A 17,574-nucleotide genomic window follows, 5' to 3' on the forward strand; every position below is an offset into this window, starting at 1 on the left:
TGCAGGAATCAGGGTATGTCCAGGCTGTGCAATACCACTGGACAGAAACAGCCCAGTCACTGCTTATTCCAGCTGAGCCTCCTCCAGGACAAACTGGAGCTCATTCATGTGGTCTCTCCCACAGCAGGCTGTTGCTGCTGCAGAGTTCCAGAGACCAGAGGTTGTACCTTTACACAATGCCACTCTGTATTACAAAGATGCATGCTCAAATAACTCAGTCTTCTATTTAAAAAAAAAAAGGGGGGGGGGTTAGAAAGAGTGATTTGTTTTATGTGTGTGAGGACCTTCACAGAGAGGAAATAAAGAGAAATAGATATGGTTCCCTTATCTTGGGGAGAAAAGCATCTGAAAAAAATAATGACTGCAAGTTGAAGCCAGAGAAATTTCAATTAGAAATGAAGAGCAACTTTAATCACAACAACCACCCACTAAGTTCTTTAAAAAAAGACTGGATTGTCCTTACAAAGCCCCATTGCATTAGAAGCAAAAAAGTTTTTCTGTGGATACACAGTTTATTTCTTCTACTCTTGATGAGGCAAGTACCTCTATAATAAATATCTGTGCCTCCCAACAGCTCAGGACCTTCAAGTAACAGTGCTTCCTTTCCTACAATCCTACTCCTTTCTCTTCAAACTTGATACCTACACTTCTGAGGTAACCTCAGAATGTACTCATTGAGGAAACAAGGTCTCAGCAGTGCCTAAACAATTCTAAAGAATGAAATCTTACCTCATTTCATGAGCAACCAAGCCTTATACTCTCACCTTGATAAATACTAGCATTGTTCTTAACTAATGACTCAATGCTGCATCCTGATGGCATTTTTCTAGATCTGACAACAGCTCAAAAGACAATAGGACAAATATATAACACAGTCTCTTCCAAGGGTGCATCTTTCTTAAAGCAAAGAGGCAAGAGCACTGAAATAATTTCAAAAGATGTCAGGATGTCAACAAAAATAAGACCAATTTCAAAATAGAGCTGTCAAAGGAGAAACTGAACAAGTTATGAATATAAATGGCATTGTTGAGATCTGGCATATTAGATATCAACCAGGAGAAAACTCACCAGTTTGTGATGGCAATGGGAAAGCGCATCCAGGATTTCATCTACAACTCGGTCAGACAGGAAAGAAGCCACTGTCAGCTTTACTTCACTGTGTGAGGATTAAAAATGAGAGAACTTCTTAATTCATGCAGGAGATTTTCGTCTTTATTACACATTCAACAGTGTGACGATTATCCACAGTGCTGTCATTTTATTTGAAGTAAAACATTAGAGGGTGTCAGGATACATGACTGCAGGTTTCAGAAATAAACTCATGAATCACACAATAAACACAGGAGCCTCTGTACCATATTTAACCTGCTTCTAACAGTTTTCCATGACATGACATGAAATGAAAACATCTGGGTAAGAGAGCTGAATAAAAATAAGAAGTGAAACTCGGAGAGGAACACTCCACCACTGAAGTCAGACAAACACAAATCTCAGACGAATGGGATTAGGACAGTGCTGCCTATTTAACACTACTCCACTGAACAAATACAATACATTCGTTTCACCAATTCCTTTTTGTGCTGGTAAGGACAAATGTACAGTGCTGGTTCTCCAGTCTATGCCATCACAACTTTGCTTCCTCTTTTGCTCTAGGTAACCACTTTCTGCCTCAAGAACTTCATGTCAACCATTTCCACTGCACAGACATGTGTGGAACACCACCACACCTGCACACTGAGCTTAGGTTTCCCTGGTAACTCCCTCTCAAGGAAATGTGTACCTTGAATGGCTCCCTTGGGGTCCCATCTTTGGTGACAGCACCAAATGCTCTGGCTGTGGAGGGCAGCTGATTTGGAGCTAACAGGCACGACTGTCTGAGCTGCAGCCCAAAGCTCCACCTCTGTTGCCTCAATGCTTCCAAGGCCAACTCTTTCAACTGACACTTGCCAGCAAGTGATATGATTTTGGTTTATGGTTTTTATGTGTGGACTAAGCTGCATTGGCTTAACAAAGCTATTTCTGCGTGGGGCTAGCACTACTGCTGCAGAGAGCCTGGAGAAAAAGGTAAGGAACTCCTTGGAAAGGCAATGCAATTCATAGGGAGGTAGAATGGTGGCCAAGCCACAGTGGGAAGAGAATGAGAGTGAAGGAATCTCCCTCAGCTACCGACATTAATTTCAAATAATATAAGGCAGGAAGGGTCACAGTGTGGCACCCTCACCCCACTGACAGTTCCAGCTTCTACAAGTATAAGAGGCAGTATTGTTGTCTTGGGGCCAAGATTTATTTGATAGGACTGAAGTGAAGAAAACTTACTTCCTGAATCATTTTAAACACTCCGAAGGCTTAGCTGAAGTCTTTAACACCTTTTCCTGCCTATTTTGCTGCACTCTGCAAAACTACTTCTGAAGTCTTACTGTTTTCTTCTTCCTCAAAGATTAGCAACACAATGCAAAATGTCATGCTTTTCAAGCATCAGGCAGAAGGGAACTGAGAAGGTTTAAGTATGGGTCAACCACATTATACTGTGTAAATACATTCTCCGGTATACATTCAATATGAAAAAAAAAACAGTAAAAGGTCAGGTAAAAGCCTCTTTTTTTAAAGGACAAACTAAGAGTTATTTAGGGTAATGGTTTCTGCTCCAGGTTTGTGGTTTGAATATCCAAGTTTCCATTTCTCAAGTATGTCTGTCTGCTGTGCACAACTCCCACACAAAGTTTTAAAGTGATTGCTACAGCTATAGGACAAGACCAAATGTAACAACAGACAAAGCACTGCTACCAGTGAAAGCAAATAGTGCAATTTTCTTCTATTATATTAATTCACTGTTATGTGAGAACATAAGGTTTTTTTTAAAAAGCATCAGTCATGAAAATGTTATTTGGGTACCATAAACCAAATCTTTCACTAAATAAGAGAGCATATGCATTAATGATCTAAGTTAACATCCCTAGAGATTCCAAATACATGAATCACCTGAACTAGACCTGCAGGACAATTTCCTGCTCTTTGAATGCTGTAATATAGTTTCTTGTGAGTCACACAAGAATTCCGAAATTCTTCTACTACACAAACACACATACACACAACCCAAAAATCCAAATTCCAATTTTTTTAGATTAGTCTCCTAAAGTACCTAATTTTATTGAGAATATCAATTCCAGATTGCTCCAAGAGGACATTTTTCACAAAAGTGCGTGGGATGGAAATCTTCTCAGTGCTGGCCTCAATGAGGTCTTCACGGATGCGAGCCTTCTTCATTACATTTGGGCAAAGGTTTTCTGCTGCATCCACCATAGACTCAAGGAGCGTCTGCAGCACAGCAAGCAAAAAATAACATTAGATATTGGGATTTACTTTAGCTGGGAGGTGACAGCATTATTCTGGTGAACAGCACTACAACGCTTTTAGACTTGCAGTTTTTACAATTCTTCTTCCTACTTTCCAATCCATTTTGCATCCAGCTGCAATATATGACATTTTACAAAATACAGCTTCGAGAATCAACACACTTGCTCTGAAAATGACCGGCAACTGTACTTGTCTGCCTTTTCAAATATGAAACATTTACATCTCTGTGTGTTGAACTGTCAGAACAAATTAGCTTCCCTTGGGCACCCACCACTGCAGTGGATGCTCTGCTGCAGCTGCCTTCCCTCTAAACTGTGCCCTGAATCACCAATTTTCATCAGTGCTCCAGACCTGCCAATTTGTAAGAAGCATCAGTAAATGAGGAAGGGAGACTCCTGAGAACTCAGCATGCTGTACACATGGCTGGAATATACCAGCTGAATATTAAGAAGTAGCTACAAGTGTGATCTGCAGTTGGCATGCAAACCTTTAATATATGGATCTCGTTTATATACATGTAAATCTACAGTGAACTTTAGGTGTAGCCAACAATTTTTATCCACACAGAATCACGGAATGGGTGAAAGGTTGGGAGGGACCACTGAAGGTCATCTGGTCCAACCTCCCTACTCCAGCAAGTTTCCCTAGAGCACATGCCACAGGATTGCTTTCAGATGGCTTTTGAGTATCCCCAGTGAGGGAGACCTCACACCATCTTTGGGCAGCCTGTTCCAGTGCATGGTCACCTACAGAGGAAAAATCCAAAGGAGGGTGGGGAAAAAAAAAAGAACAGGGAGCCCAGTTTACTGAAATGGGCCAACTTGTCTCCAATAAGACTGAGTGTTGATAACCAAAGAGAAAAAGGTACTTACAAATAATAATAAAAAAAAACAAAAAAAAAAAAAAACAAAACAAAAAAAAAAAAAAAAAAAAAAAAACAACAAACAAAAAACAAAGTTTCATTGGAATGGTGTACTAGATAAGCCTAGCTCTTACCCAGGCATTTGGAAATTGTACAACATAAGAACTGCACCCCTTGAAAACTCTACTGATTTCCTTTTTCTTCTCAATCCTACACCACAGGTAAGTGACCTCAGATTCAACTCCATTGTATCAGAGCCTTTTTCTCTTTGCACAGCCCTACCATAACTAGTAATTTTCTTATGCAGACAATGAGCAAGAAAAAAGAGCATTGCTGCATAAAACTTTCAATGATTCAAAGCAGCATCTTTCAGTCTGTAGCTCTTACAGTTTGAAAAAAACCCAACAAAGCAACATGAAGCAGTCACAGCATACAAGAAGGTCCAATCTTCAAAACATTTAATTTACAGTTATAAGGGACAACTGCCATTACAGCTACTAATATATCTTGTTTCTGGGTTCTCAAGATGCACTTTAAGAACTCCTCCCACACTCCCTCCTTCAATCCTCATGACTGAGGGCAGCATGACTAATGAAGAGACTCTCAAGCCTCTGCAGCCATATCCCCATGGGGCATAAAGAACTTAAATGTTAGAGAAAACTGAGCCAGGTAAACTACTAACGAGAGTTCCTGACACATCCATTTTTCCCCATAGTATTTATTCACTGGTGAAGTTGTGTATTTACCATGAAAAAATTCCTTAGCCCCTCAAGAGTTACTGATGAATCCCAGTCATACAAGTGATAGACTTTGCTATGTTGAATTGCAGACTAAGCATGGTCTTTCAAAATGGATCATGTGAAAAAATGCTGTTAAGGCATCACTGGGAAGTAGCAGGAAAAAGCAGACTTCTCCTGAAATTTCCAAAATAAATTTTTACTCAAAAAACTGAGAGAACATGCAATTTTGAAGTCAAATAGAGTTTGTATCTTATCTTTAATTGCGCAATTGAACATAATTTCTTTAATGATGGATTTTAACTGTTGATTTCACATGACTGTTATCTACAGAAGAAACCTTTCCTCACCTCCTAATTCCATCCCCAAACCTTTCACTGATGGAAAGCCACAACTACCAATATTGCCTGTGAAAGGGCACAGATTTCAGTCACAGGGCTGCAAGTATCAGTCACCAGGTGAAAGAAGAGAACAAAGTACTACCCAGAGTTAAAGAATCTTAACATTCAGGAGAAAGATACAGTGATGAAAAGGACTGAAGTATGATCAGACTAAAAAATGGAACAGGTGATGGAGCCAACAAACCCTTTGCACTAGGACAAAATTCAGGAAGAATATTTTGAGCACTCCTCAAAATCGTGTTTGTGTAAGCTCCACTTATCTTGCTTATTTTCCTGTGGTGTTTTACTGACTGAATAAAGCATCTCCAGGTTCTGTGTGTCCACACTGACAACAGCAGGAGAAGAAAATGGGAAGGGCCTTGCTATAATTTCTCCTCTGGTCAACTCAACTCACTCCAAGATAACTGTTTTTCCTGACTCTAACTCCTTTCTTCACCCCTCTTTCTTTCTGTCAGTTAAACAAAACCCCAAAATTAAAAATCTCTTATTCACCTGAACAAAGTTCATTTGCTTTAACCAATTTCCAAACTTTTTAGAATCACACTCTGGTTGCTATGGAAACTAAAAATGAAACTCCACTTACAGCACACAGGATGTTTTTCCCCCAAAAATTACAAAAAGAACTGTCCTTATGTGAGCTCCCTTATCTATCTTTACAAATAATAAATTGCTTATCATGTTTTGAACTGACCTAAACAACTGGGGAAAAAAATAATTCTAATCCATGTTCAACACTTCCTCCTCCATGCATAGCACTTAAAGGAAAACATTTCCACCTTAAGAGAAAATTAATAAAAATGAATGTTGGACTATACAAAGAGCATTTTGACTTTATAGTTTCTTGTAAGGCACTTAAACTTGAATGCTACAAAAATCAAAAGTAAATGTAAAAGTCAGAGTGGTTGAAGTGTTTTTTGTTGTAAATGCATAAAAGTATAAATGGAAGACACATTAACTCAGGAACATTCCAAATGCTGACGAGGCTTTTTTTTCCCGCTTCTATAAGACTCTCCAAGATGAACTCATTTAAGTGCATGAGCCCAGCACGAAGGGCTGACCTGACTATTCCTGTCCCAATAATACCCCAGAAGTTCCACTGGGAAGAATCTTATGGATAAATCACTTTCATGTTTGCAGAAATATTCACCTTATTTCATATAATGGGGAAAGGGAGAAACATACTAAAAATAGAGCACCATTTTCCTCCTCATTAACTTTTTAATTTCAAAGAAGTAATTAGTAATATGGCATTATTATTCTTCATTATATTCCCACTGACTGAAGCATTTTCATGTTTCAATTGAAAGATCAAAGAATCTGAAGATGAAGGTTGTAAAGTGTTTAAATACAACAGAGCACAGACAAGGCAGCTTAGTCATAAAAGGAAGTTGATCTGCGCCACCCCAGAGCCATATTTTTAAATTCATCAGCTTCCATACAGATCCCAGCTGTTGTTAAAATGTCTCCACCTTGTCTTCTTCCCAGACTGACACCTTTGCACGTGTTGTATGAATGACTCTCCTTTGCTTGTTATACAGGAAGAGCAAATACAACTGAAGGTTCAAGTTTTCTGAGCAGAAGCTGGCTGAGCACGCAGGCGAGAACATTTACAGATCACTGACATCTATTTCAAGAACTGAGGTTTGACAGGCAACTTGCAAGAAGATTTCCTATAAAGTTGCCTGTACCAGTTCTTTGGGCGCTCTCAATACATACAAGTCACCCAAATCAAACAGTAAAGTGGAAATCCTGCATCAGGTTCAAAAGTGACCACTGAGAAAAAAAGTCTGCAATGAATTCTATAAAAAAGAAGCTTTCACTCCACTGGGACTCCTCAACTACTGAGCACTTTTCTCCAGGGCATGAGGCTTCTTAGGGTGCTTGAGAAATGCCTTTATAAAAACTTGAAGGAGCAATTGATTAGTCTTCCCCTTCTAGCAGATGAAAAAAGATGATAATAAACAGTGTATGCTCCTTCTGCCCACTGAAAACACTAAAGCAACTTTTTCTTGTATTCCAACTGGGAAAAAAATCCAAATAATAAGGCCCAAAGTAGTAAGAAACTAATAACGGAAAGATAGCTAGCTTACATACAAATCTACTGAGCAGAAAAATGAAGTGTGGCACATTTGCATTTAGCAACAGAAAACCTCAGATTTAGTTATTTCTGCATGTGAGAGATGGTAACACATCTATCCACAGACCTTAAGTTGCTCATCCACTACCCTTGTGACTTCTCCAGCCATGGATTCAAGTGTCTCCTGGATTGGATTGGAGAGTGAACCATTTGCTCCTGCCCAAGCAGCTCCACCGAGGTGATACAGATTTGGTAACAGCTGTAAGACAGGAAGAGTATCTTCAGAATATAAGCTCATCACCACCTGTCTTCAAACCAGGACAAACAACAGAAAACGTCTTTGGCAAAATCAAAATCTTCTTAAATTAGAATGATCTTATCACTTTAAATACTACCTATAGCTGGTCATCTGAAGAAAATCCTCTTTTGTGACACACTATTCTTTTCACTCCCCAAAAAGACAAAAGCTGCAGGCACACACAGAACTTCTCTCAGCATTACCAGTGTGCTGGGAAAGGCTTACTGTTTTGGAGTTCTTAGCATCCCGCATCAGCCGTTCTGCACATTTGACATCCTCCTGTACAGCATCCACACCACAGTTTCTTAGAGAGTTGAGATGATCTTGCACTTTTACACATATTCTGTCAATCATCTACTTGAACAAAAGAAATACATAAGATAAAACATCAGAACATTGGTCAAACACAACCTTAATCCAGTCCAGGTAGAAAATCAACAGCAGCATGATGAGATTTGCAGTGACAATACAACAACCTGGAAAAGCATGATAAGACCTTGGAAGTATGTCACTACTATTGAAGGAAAGAACTACATCTCATAAAGACACCCCCAAACAGTGCAAAAATAAATAAAACTTTACCATCAGGAAAAACAAATGCTGTGGAATATTTCCCCCACAGTTACCTCCAGGGTAACTGCAAATAATCAACAAGTTATCCTATTTAAGTGTTACTCTGGTTTTTGGATTAAATTTAGTGCTGAAAATGTTGTTGATATACCTAAGACTAAGGTCTAAAGGTCTCTGAATTGTTAAGAAGTTCTGACAGTAAAAGAAAGCTCTCTCACTATCCATTCAACAAACACTAACAGCGATTTCTCCAGTCTAAGCAAAATGCAACTGTGCAGGCTTCTGCAGTATTCTTTCAAAATGTAAATATTCCTAGTTGCAAGGGAATTAAAACTATCAAAGCAGAAGTTTCCATCAGACATTTCACAGTGGGATAAATTGAACTTAATCTGTACCCGCAAGACAATTCATTCAACATGCTGCAAATGCAGGGCAGGTGGTATATCTGTATCTTACAAGACAAACCACTAAGAATGCCTGTCACACAGTCAGCTTTGATTAAGATATATAAGGCAGGGAGACATAGAGTTAAAAGTCTTTATCAGCCCACTTAGCATACATTAGAACCAGCTATTTGACATTTTGAAGCAACAACTGAGTGCACGCATCATCATATAAAGGCTGCAGTTCTCACATCTTATATCATTAGCAATGAGAACTGAAATAATTTCACAGCATGCCCCTTTTTGGATCCACATGACTCCTTCTCTTCAAAGGGTTTTGGGTGGGTATTTTTTTTAACAAGTACAGAAAGCTAATTAATTATTAGACAGTAGAAATTCTCATTGGGACATCTGGACAGAAAAAAAAACACACTCTGGGAATAATAATGCAATTCTATAATACTAGAGAGTCTTTTCCAGCTCTCTTTTAAAACTGTTTTTAAAAGTTATCCTTATTGTACACAATTTAATATAGAAATTAGTAATTTTATTTCAAAATAATAATAAATTACATTTCCTGAAACTTGATGTGTATGTGGTGTTGGAGAAAAGCACAACTAAAACCAACAAGCTATAAAAAAGACTAAACTTATTTCATACAGAGATTATTAACTTGGGGGGGAAAAGTGGCATTGGAACAGATAAATTACTAGAATGAAACAACTGCTCTTGCAGTTCTTAGTACCAGTATACCTCCATATACCATTTTCTCCCTCAAGAGGTTAGACTACAATTTCGGGTTCCGGTAATGAAACACTGTCCCATTAAATTTTAATAACACAGGGAAAGCACAAGCAAACCAAACTGTTCCTGGTTTCAACAGTAGTTTACTTGGTAATAGCCTGAGTCTTTCTCTACACAGTACTGCTGTATAGAAGACCTCCATCAAGCAAATGCTTTCCTTCCAAATATATTGTCATTGATAATAATTATTTCTTGGGAAACACTATAACCCAAGAGGCACACCTTTAAAGTACTCAGAATGAGACAGAACTTCCTCCCCAGGCAGACTGTAGGCACTGAGAAGTCCAGTAAGTAACAAACTCTCACCTGCTGAGTGGTGCTAGTGACAATGCCCTGCTGCAGCCGATATGCTTGCTCCTGTAGGTATTTCCTGGTCTCATGGTTACGAAGCAAGTAGTTTTCTATCTAAAAAAAACCAGAAAAAAAGCCAGATTAGGAAACTGATTTGACTCTTCACATTGTAATTTGCTTTCAATTTTGCTGCCATCTCAGAATTGGGCACTGACAAGAAAAACTGCCTAATTATTTGTTTATCATCTGCAAACTTTATTTTGTGTGTCTCAGTGCTTAATAACCGCACTGGCAAATACTAATTCACTCATGAACTAGTGAAACGTGGTTAAATATTGTGCTTTTGCCAGTGTTTTCTGAAAGAATCTTCCATTTAGAACAATTTAGCAAATTATGCTGACAAAGGATTAGATCGTGGTTTGAGAAATATTTGAAGGGAATCTTAACTGTTAGGTGTTGTAGAGATCATGATGGCTCAAGATATTTCATTAATTTCTTTTAGATCTCTTTGGCCCACTGCAAAGACACAGATTTGAATAGCAGTATGTCTGAAGAGAAGATAATCATCTATAAGTGTCTAAGTGATAGTGCAGTCTTAGTTCACACCTTAGTTAAGGCTAAGGAGTACAGAAGTGCTCTTCAAAGACAACTGATTCCTACTTACAGCCCACCACAATTGTCACCAGCAGTAAGCACCCACCATCCTCCAGCTTCATGGCACAAAGAGTAACCCCCTAAACCTGCTCTATCAAACTTAGTGAAGCCAAAAAACCTATTAGCAAACTGCTTATGGTTCATCAAAAGTGATGGATCTGGTCTGAAAGGGACAGGGGAGAAAAGGATGGGTGGAGTGGCCAACAAGTTGTGAGGCAGAGATCAGTGGGGATGGTCACGTCTAACATGGCAGCAGCAGCAGCGAGAACTCCTGTATCTGACCATATCCCAGCGTAAAGCCCTGGCTTTATCCAGTTTGCCCTCCCCAAGCAAAGTGTGCTGCAGAGACAGTGGAGGTCAGGACAGTGGCTGCTGTGTCCATCAGTCAGCCAGTGCAGCTGTCCCAGCACCAAGCATGACAGCTCAGTCCGTGCAGGCAGGCTTGCCTCCCTACCTGCTGGGAATCAGCTGTGTTCACAGCACTGCTCCTGACACCGGTACCTTTTCTGGGAGGGAACTCCCTTGTGTTGTGCAAAGAAAGCCTGAACCACACATGTTAAAACAAACTCAGGCTCTAACAGTTTTAGCAACTTTGATATGAATAAAAGGACACACTCTTTGTACATAGCACCTAATTAACACACAATTTAAATCCCCATGGCCAGAAGCTTCACAGTATTTTTTTCAGAAATGCACCTATCAGTCTAGATATGAACCTAAGAAATATGTCCATCCCCCATGAATTAGATTTTGACAAGCAGAATTTAGATCATTACATCAAAGAAAAAAGTACTAACTACCAGCACTTCCCCCTGTGATACTCAAATTACTGAAAATAAGGATCACAGACATTTGCTTTTTAATCACAGTTATCTGCAAGAACTATTTATAAGGTTTTTATGGCCTTACCTTGGCTGAAGGAAAACTACTCATTAAAGAGATGTGAAATGTATGCCTCCTGATTGAGCAGGAGGCTCGTTTGGAGCTCGCAAAATTTACCATATTAAAACTCAGCTGGGAGTTTTATTATAACTCATGCAAGTGGAACAGCTACAGATACTGTCAACACCTTTTCATCCAAAAGAACATACTGGTGCAGTTGCTTACTTAGGACAACACAGTGTGCAAATGTTATATGTACAATATAAAACACAGGCAGTAAATGTTTTCATCCTCCCTCAAATTAAAGAGCATCCTTTGCCTTGTACGGAGCTGACTGCACTTTTTATGCCGATATAAAAAATGTGCACCACTAATTCTAAACATTTGGTAATACCCACAAGCACATATGTAACAGACATGCAGTTTCTAATTCTCCCTTTCATAGTCAGGCACACAGCAGTACCAGGTCTAGCTTGCACTTTTTTAGTTATGACACTTTGACACTACACCATTGCATTCCATCAGCCTTCACTCCCAGCATTGTTTGGAACAAAAAGCTCTTGCAGCACTTGATCACCACGTGTATGTCTATGCAAACCAAACAATCCTTGAATCCAGCAGAGAATACTTATTCAGCCAAGCTTGAAGTCTCAGTCACTTAAAAGTACTTATTTTTGCTGGTTTTATTTCTGTTCACTGGTGGCATATTCAATACCTTTTGCAGCGCCTCTTCTGTTTTCTCAGGGTTTGTTTTGAGTGCTTGGGAAGCATCATTCATTGGTATAGGCATGAATCTCAATGTATAATTCCTAAAGAAAAAAACATTGATAGTGAAAGTTAATCTAATTACAGTATCTCTTTATAAAAATCACTGTATCTCTTTATGAAGAATAACCCAGAAGGGAGAAATAAAGTGCATCTAGCTTGTCTGTGGAAGGTACTAAATATATTTTTCACATTTTTAAGTGGAATAGTTGGAAGCATGAATGCTCTTTTTTGATGTTAACTCTTCTTTGCCACTAGACAGAGGGGCAGATTTTGAAAAGCAGTTACATGGTCAGTGCCCAGCGGCTGCTGATTAAAGGCTTAGCTACCCTCTGTACCTCTGTGCACAAGGTTAGATTTTTTTCCTGTATCTAAACAGAACAGGGAGCATCAGTGCCTGCTGGCAACTGTATCAGATCTAAGACTAAATGAAAATATTCAGTAATAGACAGATAGCAACTAAGAGACTGAGTTTTAGAAATTTACTATTTAATAACTTCTTGTGTTTACAACAATTTGAAGACACTTGCTGAATTTTTAATAAAAAGCTGACAAAACAAGCATAGCATCTCCACATCACTTTATGCAAACAATTGCTCCCTGTTTTACTTATTTGCTTGAAAAAATATTTCTGCAGCTTTGTCCATCTGCTGTAATAAGAGATTAAAGACAGGAGTTTGGTCTTGAGTCAAAATTACATTTGAACTCTGAGAACATAAACTGACTATCATGACACAGTTATTCTTAAAATGCTACCTCTACAGTGGTATGTCCACACAACTTCAGACTTGAATAAATGGGGGGAAAAAAAAAGAGCAGGAAGTTCTTAAAACCTGGAAAGAAAAGTATTCTTTCTATTTTCAATTAATCCTTTATTTCCTGCAAACATCTCTTTCTTCTCCTTCTGCAAACATCCCACTAACCATCTGTTCCTATTCCATCCAGAGCTACATAAACACATTTGGAACCCTCTATTTTTGAGCACTTCAAAGCTGGCAATTTCAATTGAGTCACCACCATTGATGACAGTAGACCACTCCTCACTAAATGCACTAACTCCAACAGCAGACACCTTAAACAGTGTGAAACTCCAAGATTCTTTCACTTCTTTCCCCACCAGTTGCGTGGTCCCATGCAACACCATTCTCTGAAGGGCAGTGGCCTCCTGAACTGCAAACACACTGAGTCCTCATTGACACTACCCAACATTTTACTTCAAATGATAATGGAAGACTTTTGTGTTCCTTCCTCAATGCAAACATGGTGATATATAGCTGCCAGTGTCAGGCAGTCAAGGTCCCTGTCCTTCCACAGTGTTCAACTGTCTACTGCATCACAGTCAGAAAATTAACTCTTCTTTTTAGTCGTCTCATCCTTCAAAAGAACATTGCAAACATATACAGACCCTGTTATGTGTCCTCATGTAATACTAACCAGTGCATAAATGGCTGTCCACCACCATGGGGAGAATTTTTAAATGTCAAAGATACTGAGCTCAAAGACAGGTAATTACAGAGCTTGCCAACTGCCTGACAGGTGGGCTATTTATTGAGTTAAAAAAAAAAAAGAAGGTAGATTTCTAAGGATCTCTGCAGCTGTTTGACATTTAATACACACCATTCATTGAAATCTGTAATTAACAGCTCTCATGCTAGCAGTTATATGCTAAATTCAATTTAGTGAAAGGCTTAGTGTGCCCTCCCCCACACATGGACATACAGAGCGGGAGGAGGGCAAATGGAAAGTAAGAGGCAAAATTTTAGACCACTACCCAAAGGAAGGAAGGAGATCATCTGTACTTGGTTTGCTTTCAGACAAACAGTATTATTTTCATCTAAGAATTAACCAGCCCTTAGGGGAAAAGATCAAGAATTTAAAACTCACTTTTCAACTTTATCTTTACACTTTGTTTTCTCTGTTTCCTTGAAGTCTAAAATACTCCCCCGTTTTTCTTTTTATTAACACTCCACTTGTCTCGTGTAAAGGAGTACATTTTGCTACAAACTCAGTAATCTAGTAATTTCCTAACACCTCAATATTCTCAACAAACTACCTATATTTAAAGGATATTAAATTTCAGAGAGGCGCTCAAAGACTGGAAAGGATGTCCCAAAGGATGTCCCAAAAACCTCTCCTTCTACACGCAGCATGTGTGACCACAGTTCTGCCTTCTATCACATTATTTCCCCTGTAGTAACATCTGATCCACACACTACATATGCTCTCTGCTGTAGTGGAGATTTTACTGACAAGTTTTTTTAAAACAGGAATAAGATCATCTGTTTCCAGGTCAGGGTGTGTGAATTTCACATCACTGCTAAGGGAAGAATTCATAGCCCTCTAACAAACCCCAGCATTTCTCATCAGATATTAGGACTTCAGCTATTTCTTCAGTCCATATAGAAAAAAATATCTTTCAGAAATGAACATGAGACAATGCTGTGCAGTCCTGTGACAGAGGGGGCTCTAGGCTGCAAATCACATACTTATCTTCATATTAAAATTACAGAGATACAAGACCCTGCTAATGGCCAAGCTGAATAGGATGCCCACTGTCCTCAAATGTTCTCCTGTACTGACACCTGTAAGGGACTCTGCAGAAAATCTTTTCAGCACCTCATATCACCTGTCTGGGACACCCCTGGGGCAAAATCTGCCAAGAGCCATGCTCCTGGAACTCCCTTGCAGGAATAACATTTTCACACCACTGTAAACAGATGAAGAAAAGCTGGGAGAAGGGGAAAGAAAAAATCTTCTGATTACTTCAGCCTGTTTTAAAGTCTGTTACAATCCCTCACTAATCCCCTCAGCCTCCTGCCCATACTACTAAAGCCTATCCTTCTTCTTTGCTTTGTGATTTGGTAGATGGCTACTTTTCTTAAGATTGAAATAACACACAGAACACATATCCTCAAGCATCTTCAGTATATTTCATTCCATTTGGAGCAATGGTTCTTTCCTACAAAATATTGATGGTTTCAGGTAGTTTTAGGAAACATATGGCGAAGAATGCTCTCAAAATGTCTTTAAGATGGATTGTTTACAGCCTAATTGTTTTCAGCCAGTACTGACAGTCCCTCTCTTCGTGTTTAAACCTTTGTTGCTTGTGGCTTAGTTTGTGATGTTATCAATGTTTATGACAATTTAAAAATGTTTAAGGCAACATAAAATGACCTCAGCTTCCAAGTTGAATAAATGAGATGTCATCCCAAAAAAGTACAGTGTCACAATTATCTGTAGCATTTCGGGGTGTTTTTGTTTAGATCATTTGCCTTTGCCTCAGGATTTCCCCCTTCTTCTCTATTTACTCATCCAAACACTTTGGAACAGAGAAATAAAGTTGATACTAACCAGAAAACAAGTGTATTTCTTTTTCTACCAGACTTCCCCATGCTATTGTTCTCTAATAGAAAAATGTCTGCAAATTGACAAATAAGCTTTGCAAATTATTATTCACTACTATCAATGGCATCACTGCAAGATGATTTGCTTAATTATACATCATTTACCTGATTTCCTGCATCAGTGCAACTGAATTAATTTCAAAACCAAGTATATGAACTACAAGAGTTCCATAAAACAAGTGACTTTATAAGCTCCAGCCTCATGACCCCTTCAAGGGTTAAGATGTTCCCTTACAAGATATCTCCTCTAGAAACTAGCAATTGTAGGTTACATTCACCTTCTAAAGAGAGACTTTGCTCCTATCCGAGGTTTTAATGATGTGAAACAACTTCAACTCCTGCTTAATTTAAATCTCTAATTCTTCTCTCTTAAGAACAGTAATAATAACATATAAAGAAATGTGATGGAGATGGAGAGAGATGAAAGCAATTTAGCATCTATCACTGGTAATGGCTGCATCTGTGAGTAAACTCATGGAAGCAAAATGACCCAGACCACCGCAACTACAAAGAAAAACTGCAGTTCCTGAGATCATCACTATTAGTTTCAACTTGCCTGGGGAAAGAAAAAAAGTCAGACCATAAAGGCCCACTTCAGTAATTTTCTGTTATTATGTACAGCTTCATTCACTAGAATAGAATTAGTGAATGCAGAATTCACTAGAATTCTCCATGCTATCAACACAAGAGAATGAAGAGAAGGGGAAATATTACCAAATTCAGAATTTTAATGCTAAGAGCAGAACTCAAGGCCCTTAATGCTGATAGCAGAGTATGGATGAAAGAGCCACAGAGCCTTTTCCCATCCTTTTGAAGGATGTGAAGTCATGAATTTTCCTTTAGATTAAACATCCTGATGCTTAAAATTGAGAGTACTCAGCATCTTCAAGATCATATAGACTGCAGTGAGAACTGCAGCTGCTCAGATCCTTCAGGATCTTTGGCCTCTTCATCAGACATTCATTTACATGAGACTTACTTTTCCAGCGCCACAGCTATGTCCTGGAAGCCCTGCGCAGTGATGTTATTCTTGTCCCATATGACAGTTCTGAGAGAAAAGAAAAATGTAAGTTAAACAAGAACCACCAAATAAATCTATATTGAAACTTTGCATATTGAAATAACACACTGCTGAATATTCAAAATTGCAGAAGGCAGCGCTTTAAAAACTTGTCTTCAGTTATACGCTAAATCCTTGAAATGACAGCAATTATGGACAAAGATACAAAATCCAGTTTCCCTTACTTTAAAGGGGACTTTACTGTATCTTCCATCATCAACATAAATACCTTACTTTTCTAAAACACAATTAATAGAAAGATTTGGACACAAATTCCTGCTTTTTTGAGGAATAGCATCAAAACCAAAGTTCAAATGTTTGCTTTGCAAGCCCATACTGAAAACCCAGAAAATTTTAGTAACTGATCAATCTCTGTTCCACGTAGTCTATTTAAAACATTCATGCTGATCAGAGGTCAAAATTTGCAGAGTATTACACATCCAACCCTGTGCTAGGCTCATCACACTGCTCCTATGATTCCACATGCAATGAAAGTAGCCACCAATATAAGCCATTAGGTTAGGTGCATAAATTGTAGCTCTTTTGAATACACAATAATGGTAAGAGTGATCAAGCCTTCCCCCTCCTTCCCCAATTCAGACCACTCAAGCAGACTGCCTGGCAATTTGCAAACACATGTTCAAAGATCTCATTAGTAGTCAGAAGAGACAGGCAAGCAGATAAATCTTGCTTCTGCTAAAGCACCAGTTGTAGCTGCTCTTAAAAAAAAAAAAAAAAAAAGGCACAAAACCAAACAAAGATTTCTGGTGTTTAAAAGAGAAAAAAAAGATACATGGCATGCTTTCACAAGTATTGACATCCTTCTGTTGTTGCAAAATTATCCCTTCGTTTTTTAGATGGAAAGAGGAAGTAAGAAAGAGAGGAAGAGAGATTCTACACTCATTCTGCAAACATCAGGTATGCTTAGGGTCAAGTCTTGAATATTTTTGCCATTGGAAAGTGTGTTTATATTTCTACCTGGATGTCATTTTATAACATTTTTGGCAGAGCCAGTTACCATTGCATTATTCA

General features: G+C 38.6%; 1 protein-coding gene across 5 annotated transcripts in view; it reads right to left on the reverse strand.

Annotated features, from left to right (window-relative positions):
- CARMIL1 (capping protein regulator and myosin 1 linker 1) overlaps positions 1-17,574 on the reverse strand; it is a 194,445-nt gene that overhangs the window by 43,803 nt on the left and 133,068 nt on the right. For all 5 annotated transcript variants that reach the window (XM_069004292.1, XM_069004290.1, XM_069004289.1 and 2 more), the window contains 7 exons: positions 16,462-16,530; positions 12,029-12,122; positions 9,793-9,891; positions 7,955-8,083; positions 7,559-7,690; positions 3,140-3,315; positions 1,069-1,156 (listed from right to left, as the gene is read on the reverse strand). In XM_069004292.1, coding sequence (XP_068860393.1) covers positions 1,069-1,156; positions 3,140-3,315; positions 7,559-7,690; positions 7,955-8,083; positions 9,793-9,891; positions 12,029-12,122; positions 16,462-16,530 — 787 coding nt within the window. The remainder of the gene's footprint in view (positions 1-1,068; positions 1,157-3,139; positions 3,316-7,558; positions 7,691-7,954; positions 8,084-9,792; positions 9,892-12,028; positions 12,123-16,461; positions 16,531-17,574) is intronic.

The sequence above is a fragment of the Aphelocoma coerulescens genome, chromosome 2 (genome assembly GCF_041296385.1).
Source record: "Aphelocoma coerulescens isolate FSJ_1873_10779 chromosome 2, UR_Acoe_1.0, whole genome shotgun sequence".
NCBI classification, from domain to species: Eukaryota; Metazoa; Chordata; class Aves; order Passeriformes; family Corvidae; genus Aphelocoma; species Aphelocoma coerulescens.